Raw genomic sequence first — 19,471 nt, 5'->3', positions numbered from 1 at the left:
TGGGCCCCAGTTCTCCGAAAGAGCCATTACTTGCAGTATAAGCTGCAACACTGACACCATCCAGGCCAATGCCCAATGGCGAAATAAGATGCGATGCTTTCGCCCTCTGCATCACTTTGTGCAGTAGCCAGGGCCGATAATTAGTTTCCTTTGATATTTCCTCTATGCACATTTTACTGCTTCCATAATGGAGGGAACCGGACTCGCGCGTAAGCCTGTCCCGGTTATACGGCGGCGGCCCGTCCCAGGAGCGCCCGAATACAACCATCAGGCCGACATCTATGACATGTATAGGGATGAACCATTGCCGTCGCAGTCCATTGCACCCTCTCAGACAGCAGGGATCCAGCAACTGAAGCCCAGTAAATCGGCTGCCAGCCTCGCACAAAAGCCAGCGGCTGCTCATCTATCAGCGACCCGGCCCGCCACCGCCATTAGTTATCAGGAGATCAGCACCGAAGCCTTCTCTGCCCAAATCAGCATCACAGCACCCGAGGATGATTTGCCTCCTCCGCCTCCCTATCCAGGTCTCTCAGTCCCTTCGGCGCCGGCACTGCCTCTCCGCCATTCCCAGAGCTCTTCAGCGCTCTCTATTGGAAGCTCATCATCGCCTGACATTCCGCCGCGTCCGCAGCATGCCGTCACTCTGCCCGTAGATGTAGGCACGGACACGAAGCAGCAAGATTCATTCTGGCAGTCAGCCATTGGCAATGCTCAATACTTTGCCTCTGGCATCATCGCCCATCCTTGCGAGTCTACGCGGCACTACTCCATCATCCGCCATACCAGTGCTTTGATATGGTACGCTGGCCCTTCCACCTCTGTCTCCATCTCGGTGCTATCAGACGAGCCGCTGCCGCCCACACGGACTCTATGGATGCAGCAAAAAGGCTTCTCCGGAAACATGGGCATGGCCATCAAGGCATTCGCCGGAACGACGGGTTCATGGATCAACGTCACTCCCGCGCGTCAAACGGCCGTGAGTGACACCCCGGAGGCAGACGAACGCATCATCCAGCGAGACTTTAAGCGGTTCGTCAAAAAGGCGTCAAGCAAGCAAAAGAAACATATCCCACGCGAGACTCACGTCGTCCGCATTCCCGCCACTGCTTCTGACGGCTACTTCCGCCTCGTTCTCTGCGCGGGAGCCGAACCAGGCAAGAAAATCCTCTGCGGCAGCCCCGTCTTCCGTGTGGCGAGCACGTCGACGGATGTGAGCGTCATGAGAGGCGCCAGCCTAAGCACCATGCCGCTGGAAATGGGCGTCAAGGTCGCCAGCACGATTGGCCAGGCCATGGCCAACAGGTATATCGGCGTGGCGAGCACGGTGGTGAACAGCCAAGTGAGCAACATCGTGACTAATCAGACAATCAAGAAGGCTGGCACGATGGCCTATCAGAGCTACCAGGTGACAGGCATGGGCGACACGGTGCAAGAGAGTTGGCAGCGGCAAAGGGATCAGCAGGAAAGGTATGATTCTCTTGTGGAAAACGTACCAATCATCGGTTCCGAGGCTGGCCCCGAAGCACCGTTTCCAGTCAAGTTCGACGGAAAGGTGGTTCCTGGAACAGGGAGATCATATTCTGATCTTGGTATACCGTCAGCGAATCTAAGCGGTGTGTCAGATCAGATCAGACTTCGTATGCCGGGCGTGTTTGCTGCCTGGGCATGCATACACATTCCCCCAAACAATACCAACAATGGGAAGGCTCCAGGAGATGCGATTCCTACAGATTGGTTCGAAGCCATCGTCAGCATAGCACCATCCCGCCACTCCCCCCCTTCCGTCGCCATGGAGAACAGCATCACAGTCCACATCATCCATGACTTCCAAGGCGCAAATTTAGTCGGCGCCAAAGTCAAAGTCCTCCTCATGGGCTACCTCCACGCTGCTGCCCATCACAACACACCGCTAGAACTCCTCGTCGACCAACATTTCAAGGATGTCGATAAAACGCTGGCCAGTCTAAGCCGCATAGCTTGGGGACCTCACGATACGATGTCGATGCTGAAGACTGTCAAGTCTAACCGAACCTTTGCGGAGAAAATGGACGATACGACGGGGAAGGTGGTGAGGCAAGTGGATAAGATTCCTTTGCATCGGGTGGGGATGAGATCGGATGTGGGCTTGATGCAGGATAAGGCTTATGGGAATGGCGGATTATGGATTGTGAGGTGATTGGAAAGATTGGAAATTATCGATACAAGGCAAAGGAAGGGTTTTTGCTAGCGTTGCTGTGTTTCTACTTGAGCATACATGTTTTGCATATTATAGCGGAAATTGGGGAAGGGAAAGGGAAAGCTGAAGTCAAGCTAGCATTGTATTTGATTGACTCTTCATACTTAATGTCTAATACGAAGTATACACCAAGGAGCAAAGCTGCATTATCTATAACAGTGACAAGCTTAAATAGTATCAACTCCTCTAGCAGCCTCAAGAGGGGCTTACACTTATAACCAGGAGCCCATTCACCAAGCTTCGCATCTTTCAGGCAACCCCCCTGAATCATAAATACATGCATTTGCATCATTCTCTACGGCTACAGCAATATTATCATAGTCCACTATACACTATCTGTATACCTGGCTCTTTGATCAATACTTGCTTAATACGGCAATTACCTAGCTCGGCCACCGCCGGCAAAGCTCCGGCTCTCGGCCCATCGCCAACGCTACCAACAAGCTTCGGCAATCCTCCTCCAATGGCCGCTGAATAATTGCAATCAACTTTTTTTTTTTCCACCTCGACCTAACCATCTAATATCTGCCATCTCCAGCAGTAGTAAATTCAAAAGAACAATCGACATTCTCAAACATGATCTGCTCGTCTTGCCGCTCCGCGCTGCGCCTGCGCCTCCTCATCTCCCTCCCAGCGCGCCCCTCCATTGCGCCCATCATCACAAGCTCTTTCAAACCCGCCGCCGCCGCGAAAGCCTCTCCCCAGCGCAGCAGCAGCATCCGCTACCTCTCCTCGACTCCCTCGCGCCAATTCTCCTCCTCCCCCTCTTCCAGCCAGCAACAGCCGCAAGAAGCGGACGAAGACACGGGCATGACCCCCGCCGAGTCGTCCATCGCCGCCATCCTCGCCTCCAAGCTCAACCCCACGTCCCTCCTCGTGCAGGACATCTCCGGCGGCTGCGGCAGCATGTACGCCATTGACATCACGTCGTCTGCGTTCAAGGGGCTCAATATGCTCAAGCAGCAGCGTCTGGTCAACAGCGCGCTGGGGGACCTCGTCAAGCAGTGGCATGGAGTGCAGATACGGACGAGGGTGCCTCCTGAGGATGCTTGAGGGAGCTGGAAATAGAAAAAAAGAAATAAATAAACAAATCAAAAATGGAGAGAAATATGAAAGGGAGCTTAAAGGCTTAGAATATAGCCAATTGTATAAATAGCAAGAGGATTGGATGGGTATTGGGAGCCCATAGGCAGGCGAATGTATTCGAATAGTTGTCTATTGTACCGCCTTGGAATAAGCATCTCTATTCTGTAATAATATGGATTATACGACGCTGAGTATGTTGCTACAGTAAATTGTAACCATGTGTTTCTCTGTGTCTGCCAATGGATCTAATTAATTGAATGATAGAGGAGAAATGCAGTACCCTTTGTAAACCCAAGCCAAGATTGTCTGTATAGGTAATTTAACAGTTAACATCAATACAAAGTATCCAAGGACTCGAGAATCTGGCATAAAACGTGATCTTTGCTAGAAAAAAAAAATATAAGACGACTACATATGGTTTTCACTCACGCAGCACTAATCTTCTGTATAGCAAAATGATTTGAATAAAACTCAAAAACATATAATTTGTATCTATCATAAGACATCAACCATAACCCATGCTTCTAAATCAAAACGCCCCATCTCCTTCCTCCCTTTATTCTTATTTATGTTTATTTATACATTTACTCCTTCAGATAGGTAAAGATAGCCTCGCGCTCCTCCACAGGCATGACACGCAGAAGCTCCCGGATGCCCTTCCAGCCAGCCTTCTCGTTGCCACGGACAGCCTCAGCCAAGTCAGCAGCCAGTCTGTCGGCCTTGAGGGCCTCAACCTTCTGAGCAATAGCCTGAGTCTCCTTCTCGTACCACTCAGCAACCTCTTGGTCCTTCTTGTCCCATCCAGCAATGCCAGACCAGCTCTCCAGAAGCTTCAGACCCTTGGCGCGAGCCTCAGTAGCCTTGGCAGTGTTGGGCTGAGGAGTAGGCAGAATGCTGGTGTTCAAGCGCTTGAGGATGTACTCCTCAGTGATACGTCTGCGCAGACGCCAGTAGAAGTATCGGCGAGCGTTGACCCAGTCCAGAGAGTCACGGATGACACCCTTGGCCTTCATGCGGCCGGCACGGTCGTGCAGATCAGCGAACTGCACAGCAATCTGCGAGTAGACGGGCAGAAGCTGCTTCTCGCGAGCCACAAGCTGCTGCTTGATCTTCTCCGCATCCTCGCTGGAGAGCGTCTTGTCCTCCAGCTTTTTCTTCAGCTCGCCGTAGGTAGGATCCAGACGAGCCATGGTCTCCAGCTGCTTGTCCTTGCGGTACTTGATACCAATCATACCCTCAGGCTCAAGAACACCACCACGAGCCTCAGTATCAGCGTACATCTCCATAGCGTTAGGGTTGATGGTAGGATCAACAACGACCCATGAGCCACCACGGAGCTCGCCAAAGGGAGGAATGTACACAAAGATTGGCTGTTCGTACTTGACCAAGGCATCGACGATGAACGAACCATACTTGAGCACCTCGTTGTACATGTCTCGCTGACCACCGGAGAAACCACGCCAGTTGGCCAAGATCATGAGAGGAAGCTGTTCACCATTGTTGAAGTCATTGATAGCCTGGGCAGTCTTGAATGCAGAGTTGGGGTACCAGACACCACCGGCCTCGTTGCTAATCTGTTCGATAGAATCAGGGTTGGCAGGATCGGCAGGCGTAATGTTCTCAACACTGCGGGTCTCAACAGCGATAACACCCATGGGGATACCGCCAAGACGAGCACGACCAACAACGACAGTGCGAGCCCAGCCGCCAAGAGCCTCAACAAAGGAGTCCTTGTCAAACAGACCGCTCTGGAAAGAGCCGTCGTCCTCCTGCTTACCACCAATCAACCACCGAACGTCATAAGGCTGCTTCTGGGGAGGGTAGTAAGTGACATCACGGTCCCAGACATCGAGACTGGGGCTGACCGGGACGGGGTTACCGCGCTTCTCAGGAACAAAGGCCATCCATTCAACAATCTTGGAGACACCCTCGAAGTCGTCGTTGGCAGTCATGTGAGAAACACCGTTGCGGTACATGATTTGAGTGCCACCAAGCTGAAGGTTAGATGTGTAGACCTCACGACCAAGCAGATTGTTCAAAGCAGGAGCACCAGTGAGGATGATGGGCTGGCCTTCAATTTGGACAGCACGCTGGCCAAGACGGACAAGGTAAGCACCAATACCTATGAGAAGTTTGTTAGTCATAAGGAATCAACTTCATCTAAGGGGAAAAGAAAACAAAAGGAATTAAAAAAAAAAAAAAAAAAAAAAACTTACCAACTGATCGGCAAGTGACCAAGGTGATAGTGAAGATGTCGTTGTAAGCCTGGCTAGTGGCACCGGCAATAAGACCAGATCCCCTCAAGCATTCGACACCAAGGCCATCCTCCTGACCAACAATGGTGACAATCTTGTGGCGTGTTTCACCATCCTCGACAACTTCCTCAGTGATGACAGTGTCCTTGAAGCGATCCTTGGTCTTCTCATCCAGGTACAGGTAGCGGAATCCGCCCTCGTGCTTGGTAGCATCGTTCCAGGCAACCTTGAAGTGAGGCATCAGCTCGTTGGCGAGACCAAGGCGGGCACCAGAGTTAGCAGACAGGTAGATGCGAGGAATGCCGAGTTTGCGAGCCAGCTCAGTGCACTTGTAGAAGAAGTTGTCTTCCTTGGGGCCGAAAGATCCAATGTTGTAGGTGATGTCGTTGGCGACAATAACAAAGCGGCGACCGGCAGGGTACTCGGGGGTTCTAGCCTTGATGATCCATCCCACCATGCCGCAGGTGTTGGTACCGGGCTCGCGGTTGACCTCGTCAAGGTTGTCCTTGTCGTCGAGCACAAGCTCGGTGAATGTAATACAGTCACCAACCTTGGGCTGTTGAGGCGCCAAAGCAGGCTGCTTCTTGACAGCCTTGGCCCAGCTGTTCTGGATGGCCTGGCGGAACAACTCGGGGAAGTCGTACACGTACTGGGTACCCATCAAGTGAGCCTTGTATCGTTTGGGCTGGAGCCAGTTCTTGGTGGCATAAGGAGTGGAAACGGACAGCAAGTGAAGAGGTCCCTTCTCCTTGGTTCCACCAATGCTGTGGAAGACCCAGTCATCCTTCTCGGACTTGCGCTCGGCATACAGATCGACATCCACGACATAACCAGAGGTGTTGGTGATGGTAACGCGCAGAGGGTAAGGGATACCAGTCTGGGGATCCGTGCAAACAATGCGAATTTCCACCTGGGCAACACGCAGTCTCCAAGCACGAGCACCGAAGCGATCCAAGAAGCCCTGGAGAGACTGCTCAACGGTAGCAGGATCGAGCTGGAAGACGGGGGTGAAGTTCATGAAGATGTGGTTGAGATCAGAGTTGTTGTTGCCGATAATCTCAAGGGCGTCGAAGATGTCGTTGATGACTCGGTCTGCCTCAGAGATGAGGTACTCAGCAGTGGGGATCTCGTCACGGAGACGGCCGGGTCGGATCACAGCACGAGTGAAGTAGCGCTTGTCAGAGTCGACAGTCTTGCCAACAGCCTCGTACACGTGAATGTTGCCGTTTCCAGTGAACATGGGCTTGATGCGGAAGTTGGCAAGACGAGCAAGCTCAAGCTGGAAAGACAAGGCGGGTTCGCTGTGACGAATGCTGTCGTCCTCCTCGTAGTCGGGGCCTCGGAAGGTGTAGTAGCCGGGGTAAGAACCATCGCTGCGGCCGCAGATGAAGGTCAGGCGACGGACACCACGGACCAAAAGCTCGCTCTTGAGACCCTGGACAATGGGCAAAATGCGCGAGAGGATCTCTTCGTCATCCGTGCTCTCAGTATCCCGAACAGCAACGTTAATGACAGCAGACAGCTCGTCGCCGTTGTTGCGGCTCTGGAATTCCTTCTTGAGAGCGGCAAAGGGCTTTCGCTTGCCACTCAAGTCAGCAAGAAGAGTAGACTGGCTGGTCTGCCTCTTCTGCTTGTTGTAAAAGTTCAAAGTCTCCAAAGCCTTCTGAAGCATTTCCTCAGCGTCGTCAATGTACCTGACAGGGACCATGACACCCTTGCGGGACGGGCCATTGTTCACCTTGCTGGTGAGGTAGGACATGTCGCTGATGGAGTTGATACGCGAAACGTTGAGCTCCAGGCCGCTAGGGGTGCCAGGAGTAGAAGGAGCAGCAGACTGAACAGGAACGCCAAACTCGTTGTTTCCAATCTTTCGCAGCTGGAAATCCCAGGACACGTAGAGAGGGTTCTCCGACTCGTCATTGTGGTACTCAATCGACTGGAGCATATAGGCACGGTAAGCACGACGAACGTAGACTTCGAGAGATGCCAGAGAAACCCAAGGATCCTCGTGAGCGAAGAATGAGGTCAGCACATCGAAGACGGTGTACTTGGAATCGACAACCTCCTTGATGACATCAAGGCTAGGCTCCCGGTGGTCCCAGCCGCTCTCACCGTAGCGAGAATCAACAACAGACGATCGCAGGATATGCTCCATCTGAGACGTACGCTCCTCAAGGGACGGCAGAGAGCATTGGATCATAATCTCTCGGGCCTTGAGCGAGACCTTGGAGGTAGCTCGAGAAGAGAGCTCGGTCAGCTTTCGCAGCGACTCACGCAGGTACTTGTTGATGTTTCCAACATTGGGCTTGTTGGGGCGGTACTCCTCTAGAATGGCAATGATCAAAGAGTTCTTTGAGCTCATGCGGCTGTGCGAGAGAACGATTTGCACAACCTTGGCCATGTTCTCCTTGTTTTGGTCTCGGAGATTCAGGATGACACTCTCCTCCTGAGACCGGCTCTGGAAGAGGCTCTCGACTTCCCAGTAGGACTCAAGAAGGTTGTTGATGACGTTGAGCTCTCGAACCTTTTGGCCCTCTGCGTAGTTGTCAAGCACCTCGGTAAGGGGTGCCAGCGTGGTTCTAAGCAGAGCAGCGTCACCGGCTTCCACATTCTCCTCGAGGAACTTGCTGAAAGCCTTGCTGAGTGCCTTGGCAGGGAATTCGCCAGTGCGAGCTCTGCCTCGCTCGACAATCTGAGTAAACAGGGTGTCCAGCTTCTGGGGCATGCGAGCATGGAGAGCAGCAAAGTGGGCGTTCCACTCGCTGTAGGGCAGCTCAGGGTCGCGAAGCACCTCAATGAGCTTCTTCAGAGTATCGGCCATGACGACAGAGTTATCGAAACCATTGAGGATGTTGAGCAGCACGTTGTGGTACCGAACGAAGCGCTGAGCGGGCTTGGTGCCGACGACAACAGGGTCGCCGTAAGCGGGAAGCTGTCCGACGAATGCCTGAGCCTGCTTGACTCGGGAAGGGTCATCCAGGGCGAGTATACCAAGAATATCTCCAGCCTCCAGAGTAGCTCCGGGCTGCTTGATGAGCTGCACGATACCGTCCTCCTGTGCAACAAGAGGCATGTACATCTTCATGACCTCGACTTCGGCAAAGGTCTGGCCAGCCTTGATGTGGGCACCGTTCTCGACGGAGTACTTGACGAGCTTACCAGGGCTGGGAGTTCGGAGCTGGGTGGGGTCGTTCTCCTGCTCAAGCAGACAGGTCTTGCTGTCAACGGAGAGACGAGTGGCACCAACCTCCTCCTTCCAGTAGACGTTGTGGCTGTGGCCGTCGAGAAGAATGAGGAGACCACCATCACTAAGAGCACGGACGCCAACAGAGCACTTGGAGCCGTTGATGAACAGGTGATAGGTGTCGAGACCGGCACGAGTGGCAGTGAACTTGTATCGGAAGCCCTCATAGATGAAATCGATAGTGAAGACGGTCTTCAAAATCTCCTTGGAAGGCACCTGACCTTTTTCCAATCCAGATCGGTACTCGGCCAGCAAGGCCTCACTAGTGATGTGAGCTCTGGTGATGGCACCACACACAACCGCCAGCATAGTGTCAGGGCGCTCAGCGGTCAGTCGCTTAGAGATGAGCTCATCCAGCCAGCCAGTGGAGATGGTGTTGTCCTCGAAAGCCTCAGTCTCGAGCAGTTTGATGAGGTACTCGACAGTGGTTCTGAAGTCACCACGAATGCTCAGCTCCTTGAGCGCGATAACCATGTGCTTCCGTGAAGCCTGTCGGTTCTCGCCGTAGGCGAAAATGTGACCGAACTGACTGTCGGAGAAGCTGTGAATACCACCCTGCGTACCGACGGAGAAGTAACCCCATACGTTTGAGCTAGAACGGAAGTTCAGCTCGTGCATGACACCGTTGGAAGGCTTGAAGCCCTCACCAGGGTCCTCAGAAGTGATGCGGCACGCAGTGCAGTGACCCTTGGGCTGAGGTCGGCGCTGAGACTCGGCAGTGCCCTCGAGCTTGAAATCGAAATCGATGTCGCTCGAGGTTCGGGGATCCACGCCGTACAGCAGTCTGATGTCACGGATTCTGTGCAGGGGGATACCCATGGCAATCTGGAGCTGAGCAGCCGGCAGGTTGACACCGCTGACCATTTCAGTGGTAGGATGTTCGACCTGGAGACGGGGGTTAAGCTCGAGGAAGTAGAACTTGTCGTCGGCGTGCGAATACAGATATTCGACGGTACCAGCAGAGACGTAGCCGACAAGCTGACCGAGTCGGACCGCAGCGTCCTCCATGGCCTTGAAGGTATCAGCCTTGGCAATGGTGACGGGAGCCTCCTCGATAATCTTCTGGTGACGACGCTGGACGGAACAATCACGACCGAACAGAGAAATATTGTTGCCGTACTGATCGGCGAGCAGCTGGACCTCCAGATGTCTGGCGTTTCCAGCCAGCTTCATGATGAAGATGGGCGAGCCAGGAATCTCGCTAGCGGCAGCCTTGTACAGGGCCTCGAACTCTTCCTCGTTGGTAACCTTTCGGATACCCTTGCCACCACCACCCTCGGAGGCCTTGACCATGACGGGGAAGCCAATCGTCTTTGCCTTCTCCAGACCCTCCTGCCATGAGTTGACACAGCCCTTGGCGTAGATATCATCGGCAACGGTCACGATGCCGTTGCTATCGATCTCGACAGCGTCGACGCCGGTTCCGGACCAAGGAATACAGGGCACCTTGGCGTGCTGTGCGACGATTGTGGAGGAAATCTTGTCACCCAGTGATCGCATGGCAGATCCGGGAGGACCAATGAAGACGATCTTCTTGGGCGATGCGGCGAGAGACTCTGGGAGCTTTGGGTTTTCGGAGGCGTGACCCCTACAAAAGTTGGTTCGTCAGTATAATGAACTCCCTCGGGATTCCATAGTTTTGCGGCCGGAGGGGACAAAAAAAAAACTCACCAACCAGCCCAGACAGCATGGACGTTCATGCGCTCGGCAATATCCACAATCAGCTCGACGTTGGCATAGTTGTGGTTGTTCGTGCCGCCGGGGACCTCGACGTAGTGGTCAGCCATTCGAATGTAGTCGGCGTTGGCCTGTAAATCTTCGGGCGTGGCCATGACGGTGAAGTGGATGGCCCTCTCATCGCCAAACGTCTCGTAGGCCCATTTTCGAACTGAGCGAATCTCCTTGACGGCGGCGATACCGTTGTTGGCGATCAGAACCTGTTTTTGCGCAAAAGAGCTCAAGTCAGCGCAAACTCGGGCAAATCAACGAGTTTTGGTGGTAAATTACTCACGTTTGTGATGACAGTGTGGCCGTTGTGCTCGGCCACAAAATCCTTGACCTTGCTGGCGGGGGCATTCGCCAGCCGGTTGCCTCCAATGAAGTGGTCTGCGATCTTGTGCTTCTCGGCGTAGGTCATGCTGCCGTTGGCAACAGGCACCGTCCGGCCATTGACGCCGTTCTGGACGCCGTTCGCTGATTCTGCCATGGCTGTTGTGTGATTCTCCGAGTTGTAGAGGAGAGAGAGAGAGAGAGAAAGAGAGGGCGAAAGTAGAGATTATAGAAGAATGTGGAACGTAGGAAGACGGGTCAGAATCGGCCGCGGCTGGTAATGTGACGTGGATGGATTCTGCCGGCACAGCAGCAAGTCGATCAGAATCGAGGACGAATGTAAGACGAATTAAGATAGCCCTGCCAGGGGGTTCTGCGGACAGGCGATTAAGAAAAAAGGGTTTGTGATCCTTCGACCTTCTTGTTTGTTTCGTTTTGTTTTCCCAGCTTGTTGGCCCGCCAGGGAATAAGAGGCTGAAACAGGCGAAGAATAGCAGAGAAAAAAAAAAAGGATGGCCACCGGAAAGTGAAGCCCGCTTTCGAGAGTAGGATTAATAGACGAGGAGGGACATCCAGTCTCTTTTTGCGGCGGGATTGGGTGTATTAAGAACAAAAAAAAAAACGAGACGAGGCCAGTATCGCAGGATCTACGAGGGGCAAGGGAGGGGAGAGACTCGGTGGCAGGGGGGTGTGCAAGAAGCTTTCGGGGCGAATTTAGTGGATTTAGTGGGAATTACGGAGCAGCTCTGGCGACGATTACTGGCCCAGGCGGTGGCTCCAGGTGGCCGCACAGGGGACGTGGCCTAGATCTGTTGGGGTCAGTGGGACACGGCTCAATGCAAACGTACATGTAGCACATACAGCGATTAATTGACGGCTGCCTTTTGCCATCCATTGAGTTCAACTCTGTGGGTACTTTGGGAGCGTTGCTATTAGCACAGCACTAGATTGGGCAGCTATCACTTCTGTCTGGTTCTGTCTGTCTCTCTTGGGGCTGCCTGTTTGTGGGGGAAAAAGGGGGAAGCGGCTTGTTTCTTGGCCTTAGCACCGAATTCTATTCACGATGGTGGTGGAGTGGATTTTACCTCTTCTTGCGCGCAGCAGCGTGAGGGAATTGGTGTCCTATCACCGCTTACAGCATTTCATGAGTATAAAAGAAGATTGATCCAGCTTTTCCCCCTTCTCAGTCTTGTTGTGGGAGGTGGGGGGAGATGAATTAGTTGGATAAGGTCTGGTAGTACTCACAAAAGGTTGGGGTGATAACCAACTACTATTTGTATACAACCATTGGCGATCTAGCTGCCGGGAAATCGATCGATCATGTCAAGCCAAAGAACGCGTATCAGACCAAACCGATATCAACCGCATATGTGTAGTATAGCTGCAGGCCTCTGGAGCACTATTCTTGGCCGTCAAACTCTCTTCTTGTTAGTGCACGGCGTAGAGTAATACGGAATTCCAATAACCCGCCGTCACGGAGCATACCAAGTTGCGGTTTATATTTAGTACCAGCAAAGGATTCAATCGGGCTAGACAATAATCCGATGGAATAGTCTGTGTAGAATCAAAGAGAAGGAATCATTGATCTGCTTTTGGTTATGGTCGTGTGACAAGCCCTCCTTACAGCTCGTGCAGTATTGTATATCGGCTTGTCTCTATCTAGCAAAGGCGGAGGATCTGCTTTGAAGGAAGGGATCTAGCATCTGGGGAGTGCGGCTAAATTCATCGTGGTGAGCAAGCGGGTGTGTCTATCCTCTGCTTGTTTTGCTGGTTGTCTTGGCTTTGGCCATCCCTACTGCACACCATCTACCTCGTCCCAGCCAATAATATAATCCCTCTTACAACTGCGATAAGCCTGTCTGTACATACACACTACTGACGACATCAAGGTCCCAAATCACTCACCGTGCGGTATATTACTTGGTCTACTCTCCTACCTGCCTACCACTACAACTGCTGTGGAGTCCCCAGCCTAGGTCCCAGCAAGATGCTACATACACACACGTACATTTCGTCGACAGTAAGACGGAATCCGGGCCGAGCTCATTTCTCATATTTCCCAGCAAATGGCCTGGCCGATGCTCAAGCCGCCGAGTTGAGCCTTTTCAGCTCCTCCCTCGGGCCCCGCGGACAAAAGGGCATGGGGGTACGAAGCATCACGTATTCAAATTATCCCCCCCCCCCCCCCCCTGGACTACGTTAAAACCAAGACATCAACAAGCTATTACAGCATACGGAGGGTTTGCAGAAGCCAGGTGAGATCCATCACAACCAAATTAAACATCTGCAGCCCCACCTCCGAGACTGAGATTCCGGGTCTTAGCCTCCCAGCCCGCTTTTGCTTCCCAAATCGGGTTCATCGGCGAATAAGCAGCATCATCAGGGCTACATGATACACCGTATGCAGAACGGCAAGAACGTAATACGGAATACCACCCTGATCTTTAATTCCACACGGATAGGCAGGTATTTGCTCGCATTTTATTTGACAGTCGTTTCTACCTACATCTTTAACACATGGATGGGACTGCATACAGGCAATCAACCACACACGCAACAGCAACAGACAGCCCAAAGATAACGTAGCATCCGCCGGTAATCACCTCAGGAAGCCAACAAAAAAAATTCTATTATTCAGATGATGCTAACTAGTAACCGCTTAGCACTCGGTAGTGCACATTAGTATAGCCGTGCCTTGCAAGAATTAGTTATACTTGTACAGTTAGCACAGCTCCAGTCCGTCCCTTCTACCCGACTTCCCCCATCATTCTTCTTTTTCTCTGGGCCCCCCAATTGTTGAGTCCCACCCAACACACTCAGCACCACTAAATGGAAAGCAATGTATGGAGTATGCCTCAGCGGTAATTACGCGTGTAGTACAGTACTTGAGTACCTAACTACTAAACTTGTTGCTTCTGGGTCCCAAAAACTCGGGGGAGCGGCTTGTCAACCGTGTCAGTTGCTACTCCATATCTCGTCTCTCTTTTCTCTCTGCCGGACTGCAGTATCTACAGACATACTCGTAGATGCAAAATACCACCTGCCCGAGATAGGCATTTGCTCGTCCACAGTAAGCAGTGCCAGTGCTACTGCAGTATCTGATAGCTCTGTAGGCCCAAAAGGAGATGCATGTACATGTGTGTAGTCTAGTGTATTCCGTATAAATGCAGCAACGGCACTCCGCAGCATCTGCCTAAAGCGGCTTTCACGAATGCATCTCCATCCAAGCAAGATCGCCCGCATCTCAAAACCAAGGCAAAGCAGAGACAAAGGAAAAAAAAAAACTTCCAAACACCCACCCCCAACCATTACCATCCATTAATTTTTTTTTTCGGGGCCCGCCGAAAGCCAAGTGGATCCCGAGGTCTTCCCATTCCAGCCAATCGGACTCCATACAAAGCGCCGGAATGGGAGGTCCTCCCTCCGGACTTTGCGGTTTCCGTGGCTCCCGCTATTTTACTTTCGGAGGGTTTTTTCCCTTCTGTCTTCGCCTTTGCCCAAACCGGATGGGAGGCTTCACGGATAGATCTCGAGGTTCTGCTTTAGTCGGTTAAAAGCGGAATGGCACACTGCTAGCTGGATTCAGGCACCGATAACCCTCCCATTACATCAGAGATAAAGCTCAAGGGGAGCAGCTTGGTGCTGCCGCGCTACCAGCCGAGAGACTGCCCATCGCCCGTCTGTAGAGTGCAGTAATACGACATAGAGGAGTAGAGCAGAGCATAGAACGAGAATGAACAGGAGAGCATTTAATGCCGTACTGTTCATACCTACCTACTACCTACACGCACCCATACCGTGTCTACCGTATGGTAGATCCGAACGCCATCCGAATCTTCGGGCTTACAGAGGCACATACAACTAAATACTTCGCATACGCCCCGTCCCGGGCCGAACCTCTTTCGGCATTCCGATCCCCATCTACGTGACCTTCGCCGAATGCAGCGCCTTAGCACTCCGTATTAGTAGTGGTAAATGCTAGGAGGGAGGAGTAGCAATATTGGTGTTTCAAACAGTAGGTGGTAATACTAGGTGGTACATGCAGGTAGGAGTAGGAAAGGTAATACTACTTCAGGCGATAGTGGCATTTAAAATTCCGAATCAGTGACATTGTCCTCACAAATGCACACTAAATGGCCAGCCAAAAAAGGGAGGGTGAAACAATGTATCAATTTTTTTTGGGCTATACTATCTTTAATATCTAAAGAGGTATTCTCCAAGTCCGGCTTCACCTCTTTCAAACTTCCCATCTCATCCCCCTTTCTCTCGGGAAAAAAAACAAATGAAAAAGCAATCTATAGAAATTTATGTTTAGTCTTCGCCGAGCGCAGCCCGTGCCATCTCTTCATAACTTCCATGTGTGTGCGTGTAGTGTAGTCAAGTGTGTAATACCAAGAACAAGACCCTCATTCCCTTTTTAGTAGTAAGGGAATGAAAAGTCGAGGTATAAGTGTTGTAAAAAATAGATAAAAAAAGAAATTCAAGTGAGAGGACAAGGCATATTAGCAACCAACCGTGCGTTTCAATCAAACAAAATTAACAAAGCCCATAATCATTCATCAACACCTCGTTCGCCTCTGTGACGCCATCTGTCACAGCGATCAAAATGCACCAGTTCCCAAAATACAGACAAGCAATTGAACGCAAAGCGAGAACGAGAAAATGGATAAAAATTGGCGCAATAAAAAGAGTAATAAAAAGAAGAAGAAAAATATCAAGGAAAGTGATATCTAGGAGAGCGGTACGGCTGTGCAGTCTCGTCGGTGCTGGAGCTCATCGTACTCAATAAGTCTCTCCCAAGTCGCCCAGTTTCCTGAATCCAGTCGTGCTGGTGCGGCCCGATCGAATGGAGACGCCTCCGCCGCTGATGCTGCCGTTGCTCACACTAATTCTCCGACTTCCGCTCTGCCGTCTCAAGCTGGGACCGGGTATCGCACTGCCTGGCGCGGGAATTCCACTTCCAGGTGTAGGAATACCGCTCACAGGTAGCGGCGGTGGGATGCCACTGATGCTTGTCCCTAGGTCGTATCTGGTGGAGAAGGTACCTCGCCTACTAGGCGTGCGATACACGGGCTCAAAGTCTTCTCCTAGAAAATCGATTCCACTCCTGCTACCACTAATACTGCCAGAGTGTCCGCGACCAGAGGAGCTGAAGGAGGATGCCGGCCGGCCAACCGGCGTCCGCACCCCTGAAATGGAGCTTCGTGACGTTGGTCGCTGTGGGGCCGCCACGCCGTTGCGAGACACCGGCCTGGTATATGATGCTAGGCTGGATGAATGGCTGGATCGTGAGACCGGCCGGCTCACTTCTGAACCCTTGTCGCTAAGCTGGGTGTTGAAGGAGAGTCGGTTCACGCCAGATGTACTAATCCTGGGCGTGTGGCTCGTCTTGGATGGCGAAGCATAACTGCTAGTGGGCGTCAAGTCGTCCCCGGTCAACGAAGAAGATATCGATATCGACGACTGAGTGGTAGCGCGCCTGCGTGAGCGAACTGTAGGAGTCGACACGTTGGAGGTTGCAGCGGCCAGAGCAGGCCGAGAGGGGGGGCGAGGCGGAGTGCTGCCACCGTTGGGAGCGGGGAGCTTGGATCGTACTGAGTGTACTCTGGCCTCGAGTCGCTGCATCTGGGCCGTGAGCAGACGGATATGTGAGAGGGAGTTGGATGCAGGAATCTTGTAGTTGCTGTTGCGGGACGACACGTTTGACCTGTTGGCTGATGCGCGGAGAGGCGCGCCGCCGCCGCCGTTGCTGTTGCTGCTGATTGACTGGCGGCCACTTGTGACAGCTCGCGTGCCCGTCGCAAGAGCCGGTGTGCTTCCACGGGGCCTCGAGCCGGCATCCACAGACGGCATTCGGGTCCGGCGCAGCGTCGCAGGGGCCGGCGTCCGGATCCGTGATGGCGCCCTCGGGTGCGAAGAGACGTCTGACATTGGGGGTGATGGTGGATCCAGCAGCTCGGGAGTCGGCGCGCCCAGAGATTTGGTAATCTCAGGGGGGGTTGTAATAAGAGGCGAGCTCGCAGCCGAGTCGACGGATATATCCGTTGCGGCCTTGTCGAATGTGGGGGAGCCGAGGAGCGATATGTCGGACGAGATAGTCGAATGACGGGATTCGTACTTCTTGACCTTGTCTTGCATCAGCTCAGCTTCAATCTTGAGCTCCGAAAGCTCCTCTCGCAGCCGCTGTGATTCGATGCGGAGAGCCTCTCGCTCCTGCTCGCCCATCTTGATCTCCTCCTCCATCAGGACCCCTCGCTCAACCGCCTGGTTGAACTTGGACTCCATGTCCTCGAGCGAGGAGGTGGTGTTTCGCGCCTGGCGTTCGAAATCATCGTTGGCAACCTCGGAGTCTCTCAGTTTTAGCGCTAAAGTGCGGTTTGTGTCTCGTAGTGATGTAATCTCCTTTTCTAATGAGGCTTGCGCAGCGGCAGTCTCTGCTTTGGAGTCTTTGTATTTTCTCTGTGCCGAAAAAAAAAAAAATTAGGGGATTAGCCGTTGTACCTGAGACATAAAACTGAAGCAGTCGCAATTGGAGAGGGGGGCTGGGTAGAGAGCTAGAACGCCCCCCTCCAAAATCGAATGATAGTTTTGGATCAGGAAAAAAAAAGAAGCGCATCTCAGCTTACCTTCCACTCTTCCACCTCGAATCTGAGGCTATCAGCTTTCTCTTTCAGGACTCTCTCCTGCTTCTCTGCTCGTTCAATATCCTTCTCCAGCTCCTGCTCCAATTCTCGGCTGGATTCCCGGAACTCGGCGAGCTCTGACTCGAGAAGTTCGTATTGCGCCTTGTACCAAGACAAGGCATCTTCGGCACCGGTAGCCTCGCTGGGAGGCGAAGAAGGCGGCTCAGCCATGGCGGATCAAAGCTATGATTTGGGTGTTGTTGTGTCTTCTCTTGGTTCGGTTTTCTCTCTTGCTGAGAAGGGCGGTGTGGTCATGGAATGCTGTGCGACGTAGCTGGGGAAAACAAAAGAAAAATCGGTAAAGAATGAATCGTTATGAGGCTCAGAGTCGCGAAAAGATCTCGTCGGAGCGCTCGCAATCGTTTAATGTATAGATGTTGAGACAAAGGAGAACTTGGCAAAGTGGTGGTTTATCGTGGATCGTCAAAGAGCGTAATCGTCGGAAAGCCGGCGAGCCAAACTGAGCCCGAGCTAGCAGCAAAACAGCAAGAGAGGGAGAGACAGAGAGAGACTAAGAGCGAAATGCAAAAAGAGAGTAGAGATGTCGTCTAAAAATCAAATTGGTTTGATCGCAGGATCGAGCGAGATCGAGGATCGGATCGTGGATCGCGGCGATGCGAAGGCCCGTTGACGAAGCCGTGTTTCGCTGACTGCCTTCACCGGGGGTCAGTAATGGCTGTTTCAGCACCTGCTGCCGCCCCCCATGGACGCTAAAACCATGCGCTCACCGATATATTGGAGGTGGATTTCCCAAGGCGCCCAAAAATCGAGCCGTTTCGCTGCGCTCCCCCTGTGATGCGCGAGCAGGAAGGAAGCCAGAACCAGGAGCCGCGATGAGCGAGTCAAATTTCGCGAGGTTGCGGCGTCGCTGTTCTGGCGGCGAAGTCGAGGAGCGGCGAGGATCCAGCAGCGCAGAGTTCGTCGTCCAGGTCCGACCTTTTTTCTCTTTTTTTTTTCGTTTTGGTTCCTGCTTCTGCACGGCCTCGGACAAAGAAAACCTTACCTTGAGCCGTCACAGAGTAGAAGCCCGCAAAAGCCTGGATCTGGCGGTTGCAAGTTGCATGTTTTGGCCCGTGACAATGTTGATGCGACACTCTCCTTTGGGCTGCATCAGAAATGGCGAGCGCTATGCTGTTTGCGGCCTAGGCGGGCCTGGCAGCCATGGGCAACACGGGCTGGCGGCTGTGACCACTGCTGGGTCGGGCGCTGTAATGCGGCATCGCACAGGGCCATGGCAGCGAGCACAGCGGGATGATCCCCCTGTGGGTCACGTGGCGCACCGCCACCGGCCACCAAGAACCGCTGCAGGTCAGCGCTGGCGGCGTCATGGGCTCCGTTATCTCGGGGTGCATTCTGGAGAGCAGCAGCAGCGCCGTGCCCTGAACGCAGGACGACAAGACCTGGGAGCGAAAATAGTGGGCTTCGCTCCTTTTGCCAGCGCATCCACGCTTGCTATGCATGCAGCCGCCGGGCCACGAGACGCAGCAGCTCGACTCGCGCAGCGTCTGATTGGAGCGGCGCATGCATAGAAATGCACAGAAATGCAGGCAATTATTGGCATGTCGGGAATGATGCTCGGGTGCATTCTCCGTGCGTCAGATCGTCTCTGGGGATCCATAGCGACGTGCGTAGGGGCCGTGGTTTGTGGCTCATACAGCAGGCCGGAATGCGTGGGCAGAATTGAGGCCCGATTATTATCACCCATATTGCTTCAGCTGACAGCAGCCCGTGACTTGCAAAATGCCGGCAGCCACGCGCTATTCTATGGTGAGGATTTTGATTTGTTGGCAGCCTTTACAATAAATCAGATTGAAATCGCCTCACCAGTAGCACAAGCCCAAGAGAAAAGCACCTCATTCTTGTCTTGGTCTAGGGTAACGTCTACAGGAGTTAATGCCTCGACTGCTTCGGATAC

General features: G+C 52.8%; 5 protein-coding genes across 5 annotated transcripts; 2 read left to right on the top strand and 3 right to left on the bottom strand.

The window, feature by feature from the left end:
- Nucleotides 1-50: 50 nt before the first annotated feature.
- TrAFT101_004521 (uncharacterized protein) lies at nt 51-2,186 on the top strand. The gene has a single exon (XM_024907183.2). It carries the CDS (start codon nt 188-190, stop codon nt 2,177-2,179), a length of 1,992 nt encoding a protein of 663 aa, XP_024765671.2. The 5' UTR covers nt 51-187; the 3' UTR covers nt 2,180-2,186.
- Nucleotides 2,187-2,711: 525 nt separating this feature from the next.
- On the top strand, nt 2,712-3,517 carry TrAFT101_004520 (uncharacterized protein). Its single transcript, XM_024907184.2, has one exon. The coding sequence runs from the start codon at nt 2,816-2,818 to the stop codon at nt 3,290-3,292; it is 477 nt and encodes a 158-aa protein (XP_024765672.2). The 5' UTR covers nt 2,712-2,815; the 3' UTR covers nt 3,293-3,517.
- A 281-nt stretch (nt 3,518-3,798) lies between these two features.
- On the bottom strand, nt 3,799-12,093 carry CUT6 (Acetyl-CoA carboxylase). The gene is made up of 5 exons (XM_024904778.2): nt 11,735-12,093; nt 10,836-11,682; nt 10,496-10,761; nt 5,542-10,412; nt 3,799-5,447 (listed from the first exon to the last, which is right to left on the bottom strand). Exons 2-5 carry the CDS (start codon nt 11,028-11,030, stop codon nt 3,910-3,912), a joined length of 6,870 nt encoding a protein of 2,289 aa, XP_024765673.2. The 5' UTR covers nt 11,031-11,682; nt 11,735-12,093; the 3' UTR covers nt 3,799-3,909.
- A 3,562-nt stretch (nt 12,094-15,655) lies between these two features.
- TrAFT101_004518 (uncharacterized protein) lies at nt 15,656-17,727 on the bottom strand (the record flags this gene model as incomplete). The annotated part of the gene is made up of 2 exons (XM_024898991.2): nt 15,656-17,332; nt 17,500-17,727. 2 exons carry the CDS (start codon nt 17,725-17,727, stop codon nt 15,656-15,658), a joined length of 1,905 nt encoding a protein of 634 aa, XP_024765674.1.
- Nucleotides 17,728-18,104: 377 nt separating this feature from the next.
- Nucleotides 18,105-18,999, bottom strand: TrAFT101_004517 (uncharacterized protein; the record flags this gene model as incomplete). Its single annotated transcript, XM_066127198.1, has 4 exons — nt 18,105-18,210; nt 18,285-18,492; nt 18,560-18,654; nt 18,782-18,999. The coding sequence occupies 4 exons, from the start codon at nt 18,997-18,999 to the stop codon at nt 18,105-18,107; spliced, it is 627 nt and encodes a 208-aa protein (XP_065983307.1).
- Between the last annotated feature and the right edge of the window lie 472 nt (nt 19,000-19,471).

The sequence above is a fragment of the Trichoderma asperellum genome, chromosome 2 (genome assembly GCF_020647865.1).
Source record: "Trichoderma asperellum chromosome 2, complete sequence".
Taxonomy (NCBI): domain Eukaryota; kingdom Fungi; phylum Ascomycota; class Sordariomycetes; order Hypocreales; family Hypocreaceae; genus Trichoderma; species Trichoderma asperellum.
The sequence above is the reverse complement of the archived record's forward strand: the minus strand, read 5'-3'. Positions and strand labels throughout refer to the sequence as shown.

Excerpts from the sequence above, each read along its gene's own strand:
- TrAFT101_004520 (XM_024907184.2), top strand. The coding sequence starts at position 2,816 with ATGATCTGCTCGTCTTGCCGCTCCGCGCTGCGCCTGCGCCTCCTCATC.
- CUT6 (XM_024904778.2), bottom strand. The coding sequence starts at position 11,030 with ATGGCAGAATCAGCGAACGGCGTCCAGAACGGCGTCAATGGCCGGACG. Across the intron at positions 10,413-10,495 it reads CATGCTGTCTGGGCTGGTTG|GGGTCACGCCTCCGAAAACC; the intron begins GTGAGTTTTTTT and ends CAACTTTTGTAG. Across the intron at positions 5,448-5,541 it reads GGTCACTTGCCGATCAGTTG|GTATTGGTGCTTACCTTGTC; the intron begins GTAAGTTTTTTT and ends AACTTCTCATAG.
- TrAFT101_004521 (XM_024907183.2), top strand. The coding sequence starts at position 188 with ATGGAGGGAACCGGACTCGCGCGTAAGCCTGTCCCGGTTATACGGCGG.